The following is a 22,840-nucleotide window of genomic DNA, read 5'->3' on the forward strand; positions in this document are numbered from 1 at the left end:
AGGGTGGTATCTGTTCCCTTTCTCCTGTGCTGCTTAGAGAACTGAAATAGGTAGCAGAGTACTGCAGGATGTGTGATATATTTGGGTTACTCTACTCAGTAAAAAATATACCTGAAATCTGTAGTTAAATACCACCTCCGCAACTGCTGGTTACTGCTATTACTGAATCGTTCAATCCATTATTTCAGTTTTTTGACTATAGTATCTTTCTGATTAGGTATAAAACATCTTTTTTTAATCATGTTTCTGTATCAAAATAGCAACCAGATTATTGAAATGAGTATGATTTTCATAGAAAACAACCAACCAACCAAAAAACCCACCAAAAAAACAAACAAAAAAATCCCCACCAAAACAAAAAAAAACCAACCCCAAAAAACCCCCAAAAACCAAAATACGTTCTTCAGAGGCAGACAGATATTTCTGATCAGTGGATGGGTGAAACGTTTTTTGTTTTTCTTCCTGGAACAGTTTGACAAGAAGCATATGATGACATGCAGGCTGCTTTCTCATGTGCCTAACACATTTTAGATTTTCTTTTCCGCCCTCATGGATGTATTACAGATAGTTTCATCATAAAATTAGTAACACAGCAACTTACATTAGCTTCCCACAGCAATATTGAACTACCTTTTTTTGATACTTAACACCGCTGTCATGGGCCTGACCACTTTCCCATCATGGTGGGAAATCAGCTCACTGGTTGGGCTTGTTTTAATTTTTACATTTAAAAAGTCAGAAATATATTATTTTAATTTGTTAGGTTGTTTCGTTTTAGTATATAAAATCTATTGGGGTTATGCTGTGTTAGTGAACTGCTAATGGCAGCACAATTACAGAAGCAAAGCCTAAAACTACTTTTTTTTTTCCACATTGTACCCTTCACATTTGATGCATGCATCTAAGCACAGTAATTAGCTGTTAGCAGAAACACTGTATGTAGGATATGTAGAATGTGGGGTTTTCCCTCATTTGTCTGCTGCTTTGCTATGCATAGTTGTATGAACATTCATTTTGTGGTTAACCACATCACTTTTAAAGTATTCTGTGCAGCCAGAAAGTGACCTAATTCCTTAAAACTGAAGTAACGTTAGTCTTGCGATGCAGCTGAATCATGACAGGGGTTTACATTTTTTATTATAACACTTTAATATGGAACCCAAGACAGAGGATTTTTTTTTTTAATGCTTTAGCTTCATGTTGACAGAACCCTCCTGTCACAACTGAGAATACAAATTTTGCAGTTTTTCTCAGTGCAGTTTCATAAAAATGTCAAACTAACTTCACTCCCTCTTCATATAAGAAGAATCAAAAACTAGGTGGTCTGGTCTGTGATGGTGCTTTCTCTAGAAATGGTTTTGGTTTCTAATTAGAAGGATTTTGTCAAAGATGTCAAAGGCTTGAAAAGAGTGGTTTGGTATTAACAGTGTTCTCCTTTTCATTGAAACACCCCACCTGTTATCCAATTCTGGCATCACTTATATAACACTGATCCCTGGAAATTTGGTAATGTGTTTAGAATGCTGCTGCTGTACCCATGCTTTTGTTTTCTCTGATTTTTAGTTAACTCCTTTGTCACTACAATTCCAAACTCTCAGTGCTCTGTCACAGACAAAATGCTGATGTTTGCTTTTACAGTTAATGTGTACAAATATATTCTTTGTTTGCTGTCTCTTTACCACTTGTCATTATCCAAGGATGTGCTATAACCAGGATGAATGCTGTGTAAATAGGCAAACCAGACGTCTTCATCTTTTGGTGTCATGCCTTTCTTTACCCTCCTGTATAGAGGGTAATGAGACTGAAAATTCTCTCATTCTCAAATGAGGAATGCTCAAGACCAGATTCTTTTGAAATTTAGGTACCCAGCTTGCATTTGAAATTGAGAAAATTAGGTAACTGAAAAATGTTTTTAAGCCATAAAATCTATGCATTCTTTTTTTTCTATGATTTTGTTCTTAATTACAAGGCACTGTGTTCATATGAGGAGTAAGAAAGCGGTGTTGAAAATCTTATTATGTAGTCTGAAGGAAGGGGGTTTCTTAGTATTTTCCCATCAACTGTCTTGTTAACATCTTTTGGATTTAAGAGACTTAATCTCTTCTCTGAGTTTTGCTTCTCTGTTTGCCAAGCAGCCATTTCATCTCCACTCTATAGTGAAGCAGAATCCAGCATGAAATTCTTTGATTTCTCTTTCTTTCTGACAGTTGTATTGCTACATAGCTGAGGGGAAGTCTCTTTGTATTGCAGGCTGGTTTTAAGTCTCTGGTTGAAAAGCACTTGAGTTTGTAGTTCCCTGTATGAAAGAGCTCTTCGAGAGGCCAGTGGCTGTGGTAGAATCCTTTATACAATAAGTCAATGCAAATAGAACATCTTAGGATTTGTGAAATAGCATTTAATGCTTACCATGTTCTACTTTTGAAATATGTCCTTAAAGTAGTTTTACCTTGATTTTTTTGATTTTTTTATTATTTTTTTTTTCTTTATTTTTCCCCAGCATACATAAAAGGTGGGTGGATACTCCGAAAAGCCTGGAAAATTTACAATAAGTGCTATACGGACATTAATACACTTCAGGAAATATATCAGAAGAAAGCAACTCAGGAATCCTTGACTTCTGATGCTGCAAATGATAATCATATTGCTGCAGAAGGTGTAACGGAGGATTCGCTAAACAGACTGAAAGGTGCTGTTAGCTTTGGATATGGACTTTTTCATCTTTGCATATCCATGGTGCCCCCAAACCTGCTCAAAATCATCAACCTGCTGGGTTTTCCTGGAGACCGCCTACAGGGGCTTTCTTCACTGATGTATGCAAGTGAAAGTAAGGACATGAAGGCCCCTTTAGCTACGTGAGTAGCTATATTGAAATGCTTTGGTAGATAACTTAATACTAGAAGTAAGTAACTGGAAAAAAGTCAAAAGCAAAAAGTCATGTTGCTTTAAAGGAAACAACAGCAGGTAAAATAAACTTGTTTGTTGTTTAACATGCCATGGTTTAATAAATTTGTCACTTCCTAGTGTGTAAGATCTCTCTGCTGTTAGTTATTTATGTATATTTGGGGTTTGTCAGTGTTTTGCTGTATTCTTCAGTACCTTCAGACCTAATGTCTAGTAATTTACATGCCAGCAGAGTAAATCAAAGCACTCCCTGAAGGCTGAGTAAATTTACCGGAGTTATATTCTCCTCTATGGAGAGTATACTATTTTGTATGAGTCACTGAGCTCACTTAGCTGTTTATCCTTACTATTAGCCAAAGATATTTTCCATTTTATTTTTAATTTTAGCACCTGGGTAAAATGGGATGTTCCCTTACAGTATTTTTAGAGTATTCTTTTGTGTACTCTTCTTTTTCCCAAGCATTCATACTGCATTCAGGTTTTTCCATCATGAAGGGTTAGCCAGACCTCATTTAAACTACCCTCATAAATCGGTTTAGTATTCCATTATCTCTAAATTAATGCTTTTATTAGGGGACCTACTGGAGGTACCATCAGGTGTCACTTTTGAAACATTGACAGCAGAGCTCATGTCTCTTCTTTGAGAAGGGTTGGATTTCTGATTGTTTAAGAAAGCTTAAGATTAAATGCTCGTGTTGATTTGTTCTTTTTGGGAAAGGAAAATCCTATTTTTCAGAGTGTTTCCTCCTTCCGATGGCCTTGGAATGCTTTGTTCTCTGCCCTTGTTTCCAGGAGCAATGTAGGTCAGGTAGATGTCTGCTCTTCTGAACAACGGATGTATTTCTTTTTGACGCTGATTCCAAGTGTGTCTGCTGATGTATGTTTAACTTTGTTGGTTTTGTTTAGTTTGGGTTTTGTTGTTTTGGTTTTTTTATTTTCCCTGTAATTAACAACTCATCTTTGAAGTTTTCCTGTGGGTTTTTCTTTTTTAGAATCTAGAGTTCTAAAGGCTCAACTGCTTTGATGGTATGAGCTTGTTACTTTACTTCTGAATAATGTGCACTGCATTGTATGTTCAGGTGCAGTTTAGAAGAACATTGATATATGGCAATAGCATTGTGTTTGTTTTATAGCCAGGTTGTATAGGAAAAGATTCATATCTATCTTTCTTTCAGGATCATGTAAAAATTTAAGCTGTATAATGTTCTACTGTGTAGAATGTTACCCTTAGATTTCTGTTTAAGAGCTGTAATCCTTTTTACCCTTATGTTTCTTTTAGATTAGCTCTGTTGTGGTACCACACGGTTGTTCGTCCCTTTTTTGCCCTTGATGGCAGTGATAACAAGGCAGGATTGAAAGAGGCAAAAGAAATTCTTGCAAAAAAAGAATCTGCTTATCCAAATTCTTCTCTGTTCATGTTCTTCAAGGGAAGGATACAGCGATTAGAGGTATTGCATGTTTGTCTTCCTTTTGACCGATTTCTGTTCTCCAGCCTTCATTATTTTGTGTTTTTCTGATGTGAATGACCTGTGCAAGCTTCAGCAAATTGTGACCAAAAAAACAGATAACATGGAAAGATAGGAAGAAAGGAGTAACTCTTTCCCAGTTTCAGTGTCACATGCCAAACCTGCTCTTCCTCTACTTTTATCTGAATTAATGGCACTTTCAAATTTGTTTCAGCTGCTTGATACATTTGGAAGGCATAAAGGAGGCTAAAAGGAAGTGCTTTTGGTCACTCATGAGTTTCTTGTGGTATAAATAGCTCCCTTTCAGTTTTCGCTTGTCAAGCTAAAATCTGAGTATGTATCTGCTGAGTACACAGTATTTCTCTTCCCCTTTTCATTCTTATGCGTTGTTCATATACAGATAATTCTCTGCAGTAATTGCCCTCAGATAACTGGTTTTGCTTTTAAGAGGTTGAGCTCTGACCTGAGCAGGAATGTATTCACTGAAAATGTGTCTGTGAATGCTGTTGCAGAGTGTTACTCAAACATGTTGATGTTTGAATCATGACAGTTGCAGTCATGGGTTTTGGCTGAGTTATTCTTTAAGAATCTGTGATAATAGAAGATGGTGGTGAGTACTTTAAAGTAGGCAACTCTCAACTGCTGCTTTTATCAAACTAGGATATTTCTAGTGCAGTCACACTAACAAGAAAAGCCAATACACAGACCCAGAATGTTCAGACCCTTCATCTCAATGTCATAATTACAAGAGCTAATCCAGTTCTTAATGTTGGTGCTCAACAGGTTAAAACTTAAACAGGGGAAGTTTAGATTAGATATAAGGAAGAAGTTCTTTACTGTAAGGGTGGTGAGGCACTGGAATGGGTTGCCCAAGGAAGTTGTGAATGCTCCATCCCTGGTGGTGGTCAAGGTCAGGCTGGACAGAGCCTTGAGTGGCATGGTTTAGTGTGAGGTACCCCTGCCCATGGCAAGGGGTTGGAGCTAGATGATCTTAAGGTCCTTTCCAACCCTAGCTGTTCTATGATTCTTTGCTAGTGTTTGCAGTTAACTCTCAAATACAGCTTAATATTTTGAGAGAAGTAACAACAATAACAGAACAGAGGGGCAGGCTTCATTCTTGCATGGGATTTTGATGTTGATTTTTTTGGGGGGGGGAGTTACACTGTCGTGGGCAAGCTGTCAGGCTTTAGAAGTATGGCTGTTTTCTGAGTGGAAAGACATTAGTGGTCTTTGTTCAATTATATGATTATTACATTTTAGAGGTAAAAGTCAAATATGTTAGGACTGGCTACACAATGAATGCATGTGCAGTTACAAATGTACATATGTTGATTGTCAGAGTACGACTTGGTATTTACAACTCCCCACCCTCCCTTCAATTTCATGTTTAGTGTAATGAATAAAATACAGTTGATTCTTCTGACTTTCAGGGCAAACAGGGCAAAAATTTAAACGTAAGTTGTAAACAAGCTGTGTATATGTTTTTATGTGTAAATAGGATAGGTTTGGGATGATTGTCAGTTTTGTATAGTCAGTCCCTTTCTGGAGCATAGTTATGTTTCAGAGGAGAGGGTTTTTTTACATGTTACCTTACAATGTTTGTGCATTAAATGATGCAGGATGTAGATACCAAAGTTTATCTCTAAGTGAAATAGTTTGTGCCAGAGACAGCCTGGCCATATTAATGAAATCAGTTAGCTTAGGCAGGCAGAATGCTGTGCATTGTGCTATGTAGCCATGCCCTTAGTCAGCAGAAAGCTTAGAGGTTGCTAACAGGAATTAAAATGTTCCTTTGCTATTCATGTGTGTGTTTGCATGAGAACTTTTCCATTCAGCAGCCTCTTCCCCCTTGCCCTCCCTGCCCCAAATATCTTTGTTCTAAGTGATACTGTATCACTCAGGCTTTGCTGTGTCTAAATGTTTTTGTTAAATGTCTCAGGCTTTTCTGTAGACTGTAGGAATTTACAAGCTTAATTTGCTCAAATGTTGTTGACATAATAGTGAAGGTAGATTTGTATCTGGTGGCAATGGCGCAGAGAGCTGCAATGGATTCCTGCATGACGCGCTCACGGTTGCATCTGTCTCACATTTATACATTCTGAACCAGAAGTGCACATAAATTCTTAGGTTACAAACTGATACGCTGAGTTGTAATGTCCACATAATTTCCAAGACAGGTGAGGAGAGCTTGTGCAAAGCCTGGGAAGTGCTTTTATGGCCTTCCTTGAAATTGTTTATACACAGGTGGGTTCAAACAGTTGCCAGCTGGCACAGAAATACTATTTTCAGGTGGCTTACTGAAACTGGAAAGTCTGTGCTTTAACCTACATGCACTTAAAAGTATACTTTGAGATGAAGCTTGTTTTATGGTCTTCAGCATCACAACTATCATAACAGCTCTGATAAAATTTAATTGTGTACAGATGAAAGGCAGCTTAGATATTATACGAAAAAGCTTGTGTGTTCTGTAAGTACAGATCAGTAGTGGTCATTATAGGCTTTCTCTTACAGCCTGTTAGTACTCAGTCATTTGGTCTTGTTTTATAGCTTTCGATCCTGCATTTCAGCTGATGGTATGTATATTCAGCTTCCACTGGCAAGTCTGCACGCACCTATAGTTCTGTATGTGTGCATTTTTTTCTGTGGAGGAAAAAAAGGCAGTAAGGAACCTAGTGCCACCATGGACACCTGTAGGTGAGGAAGCTGTTGAAAAAGCCAAAGCAGTAATGCAAGACTAGACAGTGAGACACAAATCTCACAAAGGAGAAAGTTGCCAAGGGAGGCAGTTGAGAAGAAAGGAAGATTTTGCAGTGACAGTACTGTGAAAGACAAATGACGAACATGTGACTCTGTTGCTTTGTCCACCAAAAAGCATGTGTGATTATTAGTCAATAAAAGCCTCGACAGATTCTGGTTTTCTAAGAAGTAGCCTTACAGGTACTATAAGCATGGACCAAATTATCTTTCAGCTTTTTTCCCAGCTTCACGTTTTTGAGAACCGAAGTCTGAAAGCGTTTGGAGACTGTTGAAATGAATGAGTTAAGGGAAAGGAGAGGAGGATGATCTGGGAAAGCTGGAATGAAAGTGCACCAGAAAGTTAAAAGTTGCACTGGTAGGCTGATCACATGTCTCGCTTATTCAAAGAGTAAGTTAAGAGACTGCATATTAAAAGCAGTATTTTTTCATGACTTTTTACGTTTAGGCTGTTTTTATGGGCATACTTACGTGCTTGACATAGAATCATAGAATAGTTAGGGTTGGAAAGGACCACATGATGATATACTATGTATTCCAGCCTCAAGTATTTCTGTTTTTGAAATATTTTCCACCAAAGCTGGTAATGATGTTTCATGTAAACTTAAGCTATTAAACCCAAGTGAGAATAATGTTTTGTACTTGTGCCTAAAGGGTACTTAAAATGTAATTAGTATAATAGCTGCTGAAACCCACTGTTATGAAATTCAGTTTCTGGCTGTATCCTTGGGCCTTTCTTATTACTGTGAAAATAAAAATATTGCCATCCATTTGCTAAATTTGCATTGTCTAATAATTATATTAATAAATACCAATTTACTTGTGACTTAGACTATTTAAGTGTGGTGTTGTGGCCAGTAGTGAAAGATGGGCATACGGTGGCAGGAGTTAAAGGTGGTGTTCTGAATTCTTACCCATTTCTGCTTTTCAGCTTGCAGTTTTGCTTTCTTCTTCCTTTTTTTTTCTCCCCCTAATAAGCATAATTAAAAAAATATCTTTATCTAATTTTTTAAAATCGCCCTACTCAGATATATTTAAAAGGATTGATAGCTTCATGTGGAGAGTGGTAAGTGTATAAAGCAAAAATAGTGTTTGGCAAAATCATGAACTGGGCAAGATTACTTTTCTTTGGTTGGGAACAGACTCCAGATGTGTATGTATAAACAACAACAAATCTCTAGGGCTGGGCCAAAAATTCTGAGTTCTGAGGCTTGGTCTCTAGAGGTCAGTTGGTATAAGTGTATGTTAAGAGTCTGGAGGGAAAAGTACCAAGTACTCCAGCTGATGGGCAAAACACCAGTGGTACATTTGGGTGTACACTGATTTGCAGTCTGGTGAAAATGTGCAGTGGTGTTGTAGGCTTAAATGTAATGCTGACAAGTACTCCTGTATTTCAATTGCCTTTTGTAGGCATCTCAGCATCAGTGGTATCATTCTTATTTAGGAGTGGCACAGAAAAGTAGTCTGAGAGCAAGAGTAATAATAAACATTGAAGAGTCTGAGTTTTCTGCTGTAAAGTTTCAAGTGATGTGTTAAGTAAAGAAATTTTCAGAGCTTGTGTAAGGAATGTCAGAGTTTATTTTCAGCAACTGTGTGGGCCTCTCTAGTTGTTTGTTCTCAGCTATAAAGGACAGAATCCTAGTTTTACTCTATTTTGATTTTCTGATATATCTAAGGAAAAAAGAGCGAGGGGGTGTCTGGGGCATATGTGTGTTAGGGAATAGAAAATATGGACTGAAATTCCCATGGTATCCCCCAACACACATTGTCCCATTTTAGATGTAATTTGCTGGTTTCCCCTTAAAACTGAGTATGACTTCTTAAAAGCCTTATGGGTTCATAGTGCTGATGAAGAATAGAGAGGATCTGGGAGAGGGAAAGTGCCCTGAGAAGAAAGAAGGTGTACATTGCTCAGGCTCCCTGGTTACTTTGGGGGCAAATACAACTTGCCTGTCTTTTTGTATAGTCTATTCTTCTGTCATGCCAACAAGTATCTTAGTCTAATCACCATTTACACATTTTCACAATGTTTATATTGGTACAGCTGTGGATCCCTTTGCTGGCAGTTCTGCTCTCTTGATGCAGTCTGTATGATTTATGGTTAAATTGTTTCTTAGCAACTAAAACAGTTTTCTGTGATGAGACAAATAACAAAATCTAATAAAATCACTCTAGCACTCTGTGTGTGTGTGTGTGGTCTTAAGATACGGTGCTGCAGATATTTGCAGGAATTATTGAATTCAGTTATACTTGCGTATGATGACAGGTTTACTTTTTCAAGGGTTTCTTTCACCTACATGCTTAGCCAGCAGAGTGTGGCTTAAAGATTCTTGTGTTATATAAATAATTATAATTGTATGTGAGAATAAATATGGGAACACTGTTAAAGCAGGATAAATAGTGTGTCTGTGTATGAAACTAATAAAACTCCCTTTATGATGATTATTATAGCGAAGTCCCATCTTATACTGGGAAAAATAGTAAATGCTAAAAATATGACTTTTAAAGGTGGAATGACTCATAAGTGTAGAAATGAAATTACTCAGAAGTTTACTGGACAAAACCAATTTCAAACATAATAGCAAATAGAAGGAATAGAGCCACTGATTTCTGAGTTTTAAGGTTGAGAGAGAATCTTGAAATCGTAAATTTGATCTGTAAATTATTGATGATCATTATTACAGTATCAAACTTTTCTACTATCCCTCTCCCAGCCTTTTTAAACTCTGTAGTGTTCTGTACTTCTCATACGACTTTCAGAGTGTGGGTACCATACTGTATGTCTATAAGTTTTACTGCTGTACATGGTGGAACTCATTATTAGAACCATTGCATTCTTATCCAAAGTTTCATTTACGTATGAAACTGAGTTGCTTTGTATAAGTAATTCTTACTTCCCCTGTCTCTTATAATTTGACTTTTATATTATGTTTCCTATCATGAATACAAAATACATGGAAAAATCTGCTCATTATGGGACCTCTTTAAGATGCTCATTTATTATTATAAATAAAGACTTTGTCATAATTTGCCCAGACGTCCATTCAGCAGTGATCAGGTCGAGAGAGCTGGGAGAAGGGAATTTTGCCAAAGGAATTGCAATGTGGAGCTGGTATATTGAATTAATATTGGCTATTTTCCAAACTGTTAGCTCTGTGGTGGATTTTAGCTAATTTAAAATAATGTGGAGTCTGAAATGAATTTGGAGGTTTTCCTTTCAATGGGATGTTGTGACTCCCTAATCAAATCAGTCTGTAGTCTGAGACACTTCAATATTGATATTTTTAACTATAGTTATTTTAAAATGCCTATTAATAGAAGCCTGAATGTTTTATCAACATCAAAGTATCCAACAAGTTTCAGACATCTGATTTTTTTTTTTTTTTTTTTTTTTTAATTTATGTATTTATTTCACTTTCAGTGTCAAATCAATAGTGCCTTGACCTCGTTTCATACCGCTTTGGAACTTGCAACAGACCAAAGGGAGATTCAACATGTCTGCTTATATGAAATAGGTAAGTTGGATATGTTTACACTCACTTTCAAGTACAGGCTAGCAGCTGGACTTGTCTGGCTGGATTGAACTGGACTGGATTATTTTTATTAGGATTTTAAAAAAGGTTTTACAATACTGTCTTTTGTCTTGGATGGACTGTAGTAATGATTCTGTCTTGTTTAGGCAAGTAGAATTCAACAAGTAGAATCAAGGGCAAACTGTTCACCTCCAGAATATTGTTTAGAAGGATAATTAATCATTTGTCTGTAGAATGACAATATCTGTGCCAAAACCAAATCGGGCTAGTGAAGCTTCATGGCTTGCAGGACCATTTCGTGTTCATTTCCTTCTGTCAATAGCAGTATGTTCTTAATTTGCATACAAGTCTTTAAAGTGATGAAGATAATGTTGCTTCAAGCTTTAAATGTGTTTTGTTAAGGGATCATGTCACAGTGGGGAAGACCAAGGGAGCAAGTGGTAGCTTTGTAAGTTTCATCATCCTACAAAACGTGGTATTAAAAAAAAAAAAAGAGCTTCTGGTGTCTGTATAGATTTGTTGTTGCTCTGAAGTGGATTCATTGCTTTATATGCAATCTTATAATTCAACATTTCCCAGTAAATTTAAACCAGGCTTTAAGTGTTTCATTGATTTGTTTTGGGTTTAACTTTTCCGGTTACTGTTATAAGTGCTGAAATAGCTCCAGCTCTTGTAGCAGGCGGTATGTTGCAGTAACACTGACACCAAATTTGACTTACTGTGCTTTCTCTGAAGTTAAATTAATTTTGCTTTTAGGTTGGTGCAGCATGATAGAGATGAATTTCAAAGATGCATTTGAATCCTTTGAAAGGCTTAAAAATGAATCCAGGTGGTCCCAGTGCTACTATGCTTATTTAACAGCAGGTGAGTATAATCAATGTGTTGGATAAGTGATAAATCAGCGATGTGATAAGGTTTTGGCACTTTCGAGGTATTTGCTAGTGCACATAGTGTCTTCCACACTGCCTGCTGCTTATGCACCTTTATGCCAGACTTACTTAATTTTGGGGGTTTTATAAATGTACACTTGCATATACATGCATGTGCATACATTTCCCCCCCAGTTTTGATAGTAGCTATGATTGTCAGTGTAGTTACAGGTCATAAACTGTATTACAAAGATTTAATAAATAAATCCTTAGAGATTGGGGGGTGTTAGTTCTTTTAATGGATACAAAAAAGTGCTGACTTATTAATGATCACAGAGGGTACTTGGGAGAGTTGAATTTGCATGTTTGTCAAATCTCAGGTCTGGATCCTTTTTGGAAGTGAGTGTGTGTTTTCCTGTGGCTGTGTAATATCTAATCTTTGTTTCCTGTTTCATATTCCAGTAGTGTTAACACATTTTTTGTTTGTGTTCTTTAGTATGTCAAGGAGCCACTGGTGATGTCAATGGTGCTCAGAATGTGTTCAAGGAAGTTCAGAAGCTTTTCAAAAGGAAAAACAATCAGATTGAACAATTTTCAGTGAAAAAGGTTTGGGTTTTAGCATAGGCTGACTTAGTACAGTAATTACACTTGATAATTTTATTGGATTCTTTACCAGTATTTATTTTTGAAGGATGTATTTGTTTTTTTGCTCTGTTGCATCTGTGGAAAAATAATAGTATCATGTATTTTAAGGACCTAGCAAAGGAAATGTGAATTAGCAATTTGCTTTGAACTAAAGTAATTATTACAGATAAAAATACATAAGGCTGTAGTTGCTTTGGAAATTTCCTTTTGCCTTTGCCTTTCTTAGTCATTTTTATCTTGTCTTGTTTGTCAAAGCCTTAGTTCTTTTTGAAAGCTAGGAATTGTCTAGCAAATGCCTCCTAACTGATGATCTTGCAGATCTTACTTTTTCAGCCTCCAGTCAGTGTGTACTTGGGACTGTGAAATACAGTAAAACAAATCAGGCTGCGTACAAGGAGGCTTTAATTTTGATCAGTATGTAAGCCCTTAAATTAATTGAAAGATTTTGCTTTTCAGTCTTAAAGTCCTAAAGTTGCCGCTGACTTTATTTTCATAAAATTGTTGGATAAATTGCTGGATGCTTTGATGGAACAGAATTACTGTTTGTGATATATTGTTTGTGAATATTATGTTCCCCATAAAAGGACAGATGACAGATCTCTCTTCCCTCTTTCTCCACACTTTGCAGGCAGATAGGTTTAGAAAGCAAATGCCGACCAAAGAACTATGTGTCCTGGCATCTATTGAAGTATTGTACTTGTGGAAAGCCCTTCCAAACTGTTCCCTCTCGAACCTACAGCACATGAGCCAAGGTATAATATGGATTCTTGATTTCTCTATTTACTTTTTTTGATGAGATGTATCATTTTCTTCTGTTGTGTGGAGTAGCTGATTGTTGTAGCATGAAAACTGGAACTTCTGTGCATGTCATAGCAAAAAAAGTTTGAGTAACAAAAGATAACTCATTTTTAGATTCAGCTAATACTCCATTTTTACCATTTTTATAAGTTTTGGGAGAAGTTTTACTGCCTGCTGCATGTAGATGTTTTTTAATCAGTTGCACTTGCCCATTGTTTAAAATGAAACAAGTGTCATTGTTCATAGTCATGAAGCAAAAGTTAATTTATTTAAACCTAGCTGAAAAATAAAACTCCTGCCAGTTCATTTCTGCATGTCAGTTTTCTTCTAAGAGGAAATATGTAGCTTGTGAGGTCATCTATGACATAAGGGTTCTGTTTATCTTGGCTGCTGGGACCGTCTTAGTGCTGAAAGGAGCATTTTGTGATTGGCTTTTTCTTAGTCTCCAGATATCTTTGGATGTCTGTCACATGAAGCTTATGATAGCTATATTGATCGTGAAGTTTTCCATACTCTACCCTCCATCCTGCAGTCAGTCTGGTTTACATTTCATGTTTACAGTCTGTAAACATTCCAAAACCTGAGTTTCAGGTTGTTACCTGCTCACTGGGAAAATAAAACAAAAACCTCTCCCACCAAGATTCTTCTTTGTTGTTTTTTTTTTGTTTTGTTTTGTTTTTTTTTTTTTTTCTGCAATGGAATTTTGGGGATTTCATGTTAAGCTACAAAACTACCAGTCTTTAAGTTGAGAGTGAGGCCTAGTAGTGAAGTTTTGGTCCGGTTTTAATTTAAGATAATTTCTCCATTTAAATTGGATGGCAAAGGATTATATTCAGATCCCTAGTTTTCAAGTCCCAGAGATAATGGTGAAGGCTTTAAAATTAGATTATAATTAGGTAAAAATGAATTTAATTTTTTGTGTGTCATTTGCCTTCAGAACAATCAGCTTTAGACATTGTAAAGAGGATGTACTTCTCTCCCACACACTCAGAAGCAGTGCAGGTCCTCCTTGTATAAGCTTCTATCCACTGGTTCACCTTTTAATGTGAAATAGCAGTACAGGCTACAATTCAAAGATACCTTTCTTGTATGACACTGACAAATGTGTCTGTTATCAGTGATCCTCGGTTGAAGATTTTCTGTGCAATGAGAGCGTTATTGCTGTGCCACATGTATCTTAAGAATGAAGAGGTGATAGGGCATTTTATTTTGCTTCCTCTTCTCTTGAACAATGGGAGTGTAATGTGCAGGGGGGAGTTTCCAGGCTTTTCCTCAGGACTAAAAGTTGACTGAAAGGAATTAATCTGTATCCACATGTATCTTTGTAAGTAAAATGCTAACTTGAGACTTGCAAGACAAGCCAAGAGTTGACAGTGTTATGTATTGTGTAATGTCCAAATACTTCATGCAGCGAACTCTTAGTTGTTCATAGGTAGTTTATTTGGGTTGTGGACTAACTGTGTTGTGAATGCAGAGCCAGTTAAGATCTGGCAGGGTTTGAGATGAGGCTAAATGTGAAGTTAAAGGAGTTCTACAGCTCCAGGCACAGCAGTTCAGCCCCTTCTGATGGATGAAGAGCCCTGCAGGTCTCCCAGTACGTTCTGGGAGGCGACAGTGCAGACAAGTGCAAATGCCTCCTCATGGGACTAGCCTTGGTTTAACAAAGCTGGTGATAATAAGCTTGATCAAGATGGAGCCAAATTCATCTGGAGACTGTAATTGTGCATCATGATTCTGTTCTTCCTGGAAACGGAGCACTACTCCTCAGCTGAGGCACAGTCTGTCCCTAGATTGTGGACTAGCTAAGTTGTGACAGATAAGCCTTATCCTTTCATCAGCATTGAGAATTGTGATGCCAAACTATCCTAGTCTGGGGTTTATGTCCAGTACAGATTTTTATGCATCTGTCACTTGGCTTCAGTTCAGAACAAATCAGCTTTGTCTGAACTTCTTGCCCTGTGCTCCTTGTAACTTGGACTGTGTATTTTCCTTCCAATATCTGGGACAAACCAGTTTCTCATAACCCTAGAAAGAGGTAGTTGTATCTTACATTTACCTTTTAGTGTGTTATTTCAAAGACTGGTAGAGAAATGGCTTCTCTTCTTGTGAGAAGAACACCAACTGCATTTGACATCAGCCCATTCATTCTGGTTAAGAATTACACTCACGAGTGACAGATTGCTTGATGTGGTTCATAGAAAATTGGTTTTATTTAAAATGAACCAAATGACTTTGATTTATATTAAATTTACTGGCATCTCCTTTTTCTGGTTAATTTTAATCATCAGACTGAAAGTCACTGTAGACCACAATTCTTGTCTAAGGAAGGATTTCAATCCATCTTGTTTGTTTACTGGAATATTTTCATTAAGCTTGTCAGGATGTTGATGATACATCGGCTGTTGGTTTGAAGAATTTGCTTCTTGGTGCCATACATAAATGCTTAGGAAATTCTGAAGACGCTGTTCAGGTAAGTTGTTAAATGATAATTTCCACCATTAATCCTATTTTATGAGCTATTCTGTTGAATATTGTTGAGTAAGTGTGTTAGACAAGCCATTAGTTTGCAGTGCTATTGATCATTCTGTTTTGTGAATTCCAGCTGGCCAATGAACATGGCAGCTAATGTGGCTCGTTAGGAGCAAGAGTTAAAGGGGGAAGCTGGAAAGAACAGAGAAAAAAGCCTTGCTCTGCTGCTTTTTGGTTTGTTTTTTTTTTTTCCCCTCCCCATAATAAAATGCAATTCACAGAAGCAACAAGGGAGCTCATACTGGCTCAAAAATCTTCCCCCATTCCCCCCCCCCCCCCTTTTTTTTTCCTGCTTCTTTCAAGCATATTTCAAGTAATCCAGGTACTTGTTAAGGATCCTTGTTAGAGGCAGTATTTTCCAGTATGAAGCTGAAGTAGTCTTGAAACAGTCAATATATTACTTAGAACTGTTTGGGGGATTTTACTGCCTTGATACAATAGCATTGGTAAAAATCTCTGGGTCCTTGCTTAAAGAATCTCTGTCATTGGAAATTTTTAATGTGTTCTCATTTTAACCTTGGGCTGATATCTAGTACTTGGAGTTGAATGTACTTCTGTTTGTTGTTTGTTTTTTTTTTTTAAGTATCAAACAGTCAACTTTAATGTATTACTGCAATCTTTTGGTTTTTTTTTTTCCTTAATCTTTATAGTTCTTTCAGCGAGCTGCTAAAGATGAACTGTGCCGTCAGAACAACTTGTATGTCCAGCCATATGCTTGCTATGAACTTGGTTGTCTTCTGTTAGACAATCCAGAGGTAATAACCTATTTTTAAACTCTTAAAATGAAGTTGGGGAATCAACATACCACTATACAAACTACTAAAGTTTATAGATGATAATGTATATTAAGTTTTACAAATTTGTTTTATAGCTACCATAAAGAAACTGATTTGGGTTTTAAGTTAGGGGAAGCAGTTGCAGGGCAATGGCCTGAACCCACCCATCGCTTTATGTAGTGTATGAAGTAGTTGAGCTCATAGTGTCTCCTGTTAAGATTGTGGTTTCAGTTGTTGTTAATCTTGTAAGATTTAATCATCTGAGCTGAATCTTCCCCTTAGAGAGGGAAGGAAAGGGAAGTCTTTCAATAGAAATCATTATCATGACAGAGGACAAAACTAGAAAATGCTTTTAAAATGTTTTTTCTTTTTGAAAACCCTGCTGCCCTACACCTTAGAACTGGGCCTTGAGGCCTGGGTGGGGAGGCTGTCAGTCCAGTAATGTTCCTGCTGCCTGCTTTTCCAATGTTCATGTTTAAATTTGATTAAGTGTCTCAAAACTGTGTGGTGGGTTATCTGAAGAATTTGGGAATGTAAGAGCCGTCTTTCCTTCCACCCTGCTTTACATGTAGCACTGCACACAGTAAGCGAATGTGGTAACATGGTTCACGTTGAGTGTTGAGGACTGAGGAAGCCCCTGCTTGTAGCTGTACCTAGGAGCTATGGTAGGGCTTAGTATGTGAAGTGCATGCAGGAAACTCCCTCTTGTGGCGCTCGGATAATGAGGAGGTAAATGATTCTTGACTTGAATAAAATGGCTTGGGGTGGGGAAAAGCAAGAGCTGGAATCAGTAGTGAGTGGTTGCCGTTTATAGAAAATTCCATTTACTAGCTGAGGTGTAATGTGAGAGGTCTGTAATGGCTAAGAAACAGAAGGGAATAGGATTTTATAAATCACATTTACCTGAGAGGCTGAGCATATTAAAGACCTGAACAACATGTATTGATATGAACATGCGTTTTAGCATAAAAAGGATGCTGTTAAATTTACTTCATGTTAAAATTATTGTAGTTACAAGATTCAGATAATGTAGTAAATGAAACATCTCTGTTTTAAACTTAATTCTGATCAAGTTCTTTAAGATTTTAATACGGTTATGTCAAGAAGTTTACTGATTTATTTTTTTCTTGTAAATGTGTTATATTGGTTAAATTCAGTGTCTAAATAAATATGTTTATACTTAGATATATTTGAAAAAGAACCTATTTTTTGACCCATATTAGGCAGCTGATTGTTTATTTGTAAGGCTTAGAATAAAAAGTTATTATATGAGAAGAAATAAAACATGAGCTTTTCAGCAGTAAATATTAATCTGAAAGTATAAATTTTTTTTTTCCATGAGAGCTTGAAATTGAGATTTCTAAAGCACTTTAATGCTCAAAATCCAGTAGCTTGTTTTTTAAAGAAATGGCTTGAAATTTGGTTAAGAAACAAAAGCTACTTATTGATCAGTCATTTCTCTTTAGTTAGTCATTTATCTGTACTACTGGCTCACCATCGCCAGTAGTAACTTGCATTTAAAGCTTTAATCTTCTTATTTGCTGTAGAAGACTAAACCCATTAATACTGCATTTCTTGGGTGCTTCATTAGTATTTCTAGTTTCTGAATTTGAGGATTGAGAGGGTTTTGTTTGCTTGATACCTTGTTTTCAAGATAAACTATTCCAGACTGACCAGGCCTTATGCTTAAGTTATATTCTGTAACATTTGCAATGCATTTCTAATGGAATGTTTGTCTTTTTGTAGACTGTGCCAAGAGGCAAAACCTTACTTCTCCAAGCCAAGGTAAAAACTAAGACACTTTCAGGTGTATCTTTCTGAGATGAGGGTATTTGGGAGTTTGTGGTTTGGGGAGTTTGGGGCAGGGTGTGTGGATGTTGAGTGTTGGTGTCCCTTACCTATGAGCTACAACACAACACTATCATGTAGATACACGTTAATGTAAAAATATACATTAATGCATGTTGCGTAGGTACATATTTCTAGGTCAGTCATAGCACAGGAGGGCAGTCCAGGAGAGCCCTCATTAGTGACCTCTCCTGGAGTTTTAGAACCTTGACAAGTATTTCAACTAAGATTTGGCTGCAGAAAGTTTGAAAATGACAGCTCTCCACTCCTTGTCTCTTCCAACTGGTTCCTGCCTTGGGCATGTTGGGATTTTGTAGAGCTTTTGGATTTGCAGAACTTTTCAGGTGCTGTTCAAGTACATAGGATCCAAACAGCATGTTGGAAATAGAAGCTTTCTGGTCTCTTCACCAACTTAGAATTTCTGTAAGAATTCTGTTGCTTTTGGTAATGGCAACATGCCGTCTCCAGTTTTCCTCTTTTCTTCAGTCTCTTTTGTAACATGACTTCTTAAGCATTAGTAGTAAAATTATCTTCATGTCTGACAGTGAAGGAGGTGAATAGTTACATGTTTTTCTTTTTTTTCACCCCCCCAGGAGGAATTTACTGGCTATGATTTTGAGAACAGATTGCACGTCCGCATACATGCAGCTTTAGCCTCTCTAAGGGAAGTAGTTCCACAGTGACGGTCAGGAAATCTTGTTATCCTTTCCCGCAGTTTCTGCACTTTAAGATGAAGCAGAAGAAAAAGCTGTTGGGAAGACCAGCTTTTCTTCTGAAAACCACTTGTGCCAGAGACACTTTCCTAGTACGGTCAGGGTTGGTATGGCTTGGTAAAACATGACAATTTTAACTAAAAGTAAATCAACCAGGAAGAAGGTTAAGTGACCTTGTGTTTTTAACTCTTCAGGTTTTATTTTGTTTAAACCAAGCTGAACGCAATTGCTTGTAACATTGTCGGTTAGCCTAAATAAGCACACGTGATTTACTTCAACAATATTGGCAGGTGTGATTTTTACCTTTTAAAATAGGTCTAGATCTAAAATAAAAGGGGAGCACTTCTGGTTTCATTAGAATAATACAATAAAAATAATTGGTATAAATGCTGAAGTTGGGAATGGTCAGACCACTTTATTTTTTTCCTCAAGTGTTAGCCAGTACAAAAAAGGACAAAAACTGTTCAGCCACAAAAAGCAGATCTTACTAAATTTTAGTGGTTTATGCCAGTGGCTTCATGGGGACTAATCTGTGAATTTTAAACTTCACATCCCCTTCCATTCTTTATTCCTTTCTCCCAGTCCAGCTCATAATTGTGATATAAATTATGCCGATATTTAGGATCTCTGCTTCTGGTACATTCCAGCCAAATACTTACTTTGTTTGACATGCAGTTATGGTATGGGCAGTTCTTATTTCTGCTTTTAATATTCTGAATATTGCATTAAAATATATGGGACAGATACAGTAGTTTTACATGTTTTTCATTCAAGCTACTGAATCTTTATAGCAGTGACTTCTTAAAGGTACAAAAACTCCCAAACAAAACACAAACCCCAAAATCTGCTTTGATAGTTACACCAATACTACAATATCATAGAATTGTAGAATAGTTAGGGTTGGAAGGGACCTTAAGATCATCTAGTTCCAGCCCCCGTGCCATGGGCAGTGACACCTCACACTAAAGCATGCCACCCAAGACTCTGCCTAACCTGGCCTTGAACACTGCCAGGGGTGGAGCATTCACAGCTTCCTTGAGCAACCAATTCCAGTGCTTCACCACCCTCACAGTAAACAACTTCTTCCTTATATCTAACCTCAACTTGCCCTGTTTACGTTTAAACCCATTCCCCCTTGTCCTGTCACTACAGTCCCTGATGAAGAGTCCCTCCCCAGCATCCCTATAGGCCCCCTTCAGGTACTGGAAGGCTGCTATGAGGTCTCCACGCAGCCTTCTCATCTCCAGGCTGAACAGTCCCAGCTTTCTTAGCTTGTCTTCATACGGGAGGTGCTCCAGTTCCCTGACCATCCTTGTGGCCTCCTCTGAACTTGTTCCAGCAGTTCCATGTCCTTTTTATGTTGAGGACACCAGAACTGCACACAGTACTCCAAGTTGGGGTCTCATGAGAAAATATGAGGTCTCTATGTGGTAGACCTGTGGTGTTCCAAACCTGTGGTGTTAAGATACTGAAATACCTCAGAGAGCTTGGATCTTTTATCATGACCATTTAATTCTTTATGCTTGGCCATCTGCGTACTCATTTGTAGCTTTTTTCTTTTTACCTTTGTCTGTAATATGTTGTATCCCTTTATGTTTTATATTCAGTTAATATCATGTTCTAGGAAGGTAAATATTTTTAAAAGAAGCTTATGAATGGAAATCTGACCAGAAAGTTAGTAGAATTATGTTCTTTTGCAAAGCTAAGAAAAATGGATATTCTTGGAAGTAGCTATCCAAAAGCCTTATATTTACTTTGGTCAGGTTGCCTTAAACAATTCCTTAGCTTAAACTTTTTTCTTTTTTTTCTTTTTCTAAAATATGTTGCCAAAGTTTTAGACCTTGCCCACACATAACCTTCATTGATTTGCTTTTGAGGCTGCATCTAAAGCAAGACTGATGTGGAGGAGAAAAGTAATATCCTATTTGGTGGGCCGGATGAAATGGAGACACTTCTATTTTTCTCTAGAAATACACAGTTCCTGCTATGAAAGGCATTCCTAGAGCAGTTAAATGCTTCTGGTACAGTTCTGGAAGGAGAGGAGAGTCTCTTAACTCTTACGAAAGCAGTTTTATTTTTTTATAATCTAGATGTGCTACAGATGGTGCACTGGGGTTTTTTTATTCAACTTTGACAGTAATACTGAGTCATAAATGAGTGTTCAACCTTATTTGGTCAATCCAAGTAAGTACTGACTAGAAAACAATATATTGTGTATATATAGTGACTACTTAGAGTTCCGTAATGATTTTAAAAATGGGCTTTAATGTACTTGAAATCTTATTTTGTCCTATTTGACTTTTAACGTTTTGCAATCAGAGAGACAGTTAGAAAGGATATAGCTACAGACAAAATTCCTTTTAAATGCACTGCTTAAGTATAATGTGAGTTTAGGCTGTTCAGGACACAAAGCACCTGCATGTGATTTGTGTTGGGATATCTAAGGTCTGCATACTCAGAGGTAGCTAGCAAGTTGTAGTAAATGTACTAAAAGGCCTTCTGTTCTCACCAGGCCAGAAGTGGGTATGTAAAGACACTATATAGTCATACAACAGTTTAACTCTGTGCAAATTGCAGCTTTTCTGTGGTTTTAGCGAATCATCACTGAAATAGAACTGTTTCTGTATTATTTTTTTTTCCCTCCCCTTGTAAGAGAGTCTCCTACATTGTAAATGTCAAAATTTATTTTATATGTTAGATTGTGCCTGTGATGAGAGAAATTTCAACACTATTTTGTGTAAACTGCGAAGTTTTTATACTTTGGAACTCGGAGGCATGGTCTAATAGCAATAATGGGATATGCATCTTGCTAGCTAATATCTTTACTGGGTCAGGTATTTTTGTTGATGTCGATGCAGGTTTTTATCTCAGTATGACTCATTTCAAATAACTAGAGTTTTTAGATGTCACAAGGTGGCATATTTAATGTGATGTACTGTAAATGTTGTTAATTTACAGAACTTGCACTTTTATATTTCTGGGTGAAATGAAAAGAAACATGGACATGGGGTTTGTTCTCTCGCTCCTCAAATTTGTCTCTTAATTGGTGGCCTCCTGAACAAAATGATAGCAAGCATTGGGAAAACTGCGATGTCAAGTGACTCTGTAACAAAGTTTTCTAGTCAGCAATTACCTCAGCATTTGTTCTTCCAGTATAATTATAGTCTCCTGGTTTAGAAAGTGAGTTACATGTGTCATGTCGAGATCAGCCATACAGTGAACAAGATTTAGGATGTGTTTTTAAGTCATCAAATTTACTTGTTCTTCATTAAAGAAAAAGAACCACACACAATTGTATTTGTTGTATTCCTACACCTTTGAAAAATGTTTTTGATTTACTCTAAAGCAAGCACTTTAATTTCTTCTGACTTCGAATGCTTGTTTCATAATATACTTATGCTTTGTTCTTAAATAAAATACCCCAAATGTTGTATTGATTTGCTTTTCAGTTTATAGCAATGTGATTGTCTTTCCAACAGGTGATCCTACTAATGTTTAAAAATAGCTGTGTAACTGTTTGAGGTTTGAATGGGAGCAAGTGTTAGGCTGGTGCAGGGCTATCCATGGTGTTATGAAGGTCCAGCTGAACCCTCCCAGTGGAGTCAAAGCAGGGGAGCCCATAAACAACTCTCAAAATTCCCTTTCCAGTCTTCATTACAGTAACAGTGGCAGCAATCACTTTCATGGAAAATTGTGCAATCCCAAACAAGTAGTATTAAAGCAACCAAAACTACTGTATCTTTTGAGCCAGTAAGAAATTGAGCTTGGGGCAGGCTTTCCAGCATTAAATACTGAATTATTTCTAGTTTTGACCACTTCTTTTTTAATGTATGTTTGGGCCCCCAGACTGGACCCAGGGTAGGTGCATATTGGAGCTGAATCTTGCCTGCTTGCTTCTGCTCAGAATCTTTGCGCAAGTCACCAAAGATTTTCATGACCTATTTAGCCTCTGTGTTCTACCCGCCAGTGTGTTTCAGCCACAGGGAGCTCATGTACAGTTGTCTTACT

At 37.1% G+C, this 22,840-nt stretch overlaps 1 protein-coding gene across 1 annotated transcript in view; it reads left to right on the top strand.

Moving 5' to 3' along the window:
• Positions 1-22,382, top strand: part of TTC39C (tetratricopeptide repeat domain 39C) — a 37,910-nt gene extending 15,528 nt beyond the window's left edge. Inside the window, exons 5-14 of the mRNA XM_065668133.1 lie at positions 2,498-2,852; positions 4,181-4,349; positions 10,543-10,636; positions 11,411-11,518; positions 12,020-12,129; positions 12,797-12,920; positions 15,339-15,436; positions 16,146-16,250; positions 18,018-18,056; positions 18,713-22,382. Coding sequence (XP_065524205.1) covers positions 2,498-2,852; positions 4,181-4,349; positions 10,543-10,636; positions 11,411-11,518; positions 12,020-12,129; positions 12,797-12,920; positions 15,339-15,436; positions 16,146-16,250; positions 18,018-18,056; positions 18,713-18,802 — 1,292 coding nt within the window. The 3' untranslated portion in view covers positions 18,803-22,382. The remainder of the gene's footprint in view (positions 1-2,497; positions 2,853-4,180; positions 4,350-10,542; positions 10,637-11,410; positions 11,519-12,019; positions 12,130-12,796; positions 12,921-15,338; positions 15,437-16,145; positions 16,251-18,017; positions 18,057-18,712) is intronic.
• Positions 22,383-22,840: the final 458 nt, after the last annotated feature.

Source organism: Lathamus discolor, chromosome 2, assembly GCF_037157495.1.
Source record: "Lathamus discolor isolate bLatDis1 chromosome 2, bLatDis1.hap1, whole genome shotgun sequence".
NCBI classification, from domain to species: domain Eukaryota; kingdom Metazoa; phylum Chordata; class Aves; order Psittaciformes; family Psittacidae; genus Lathamus; species Lathamus discolor.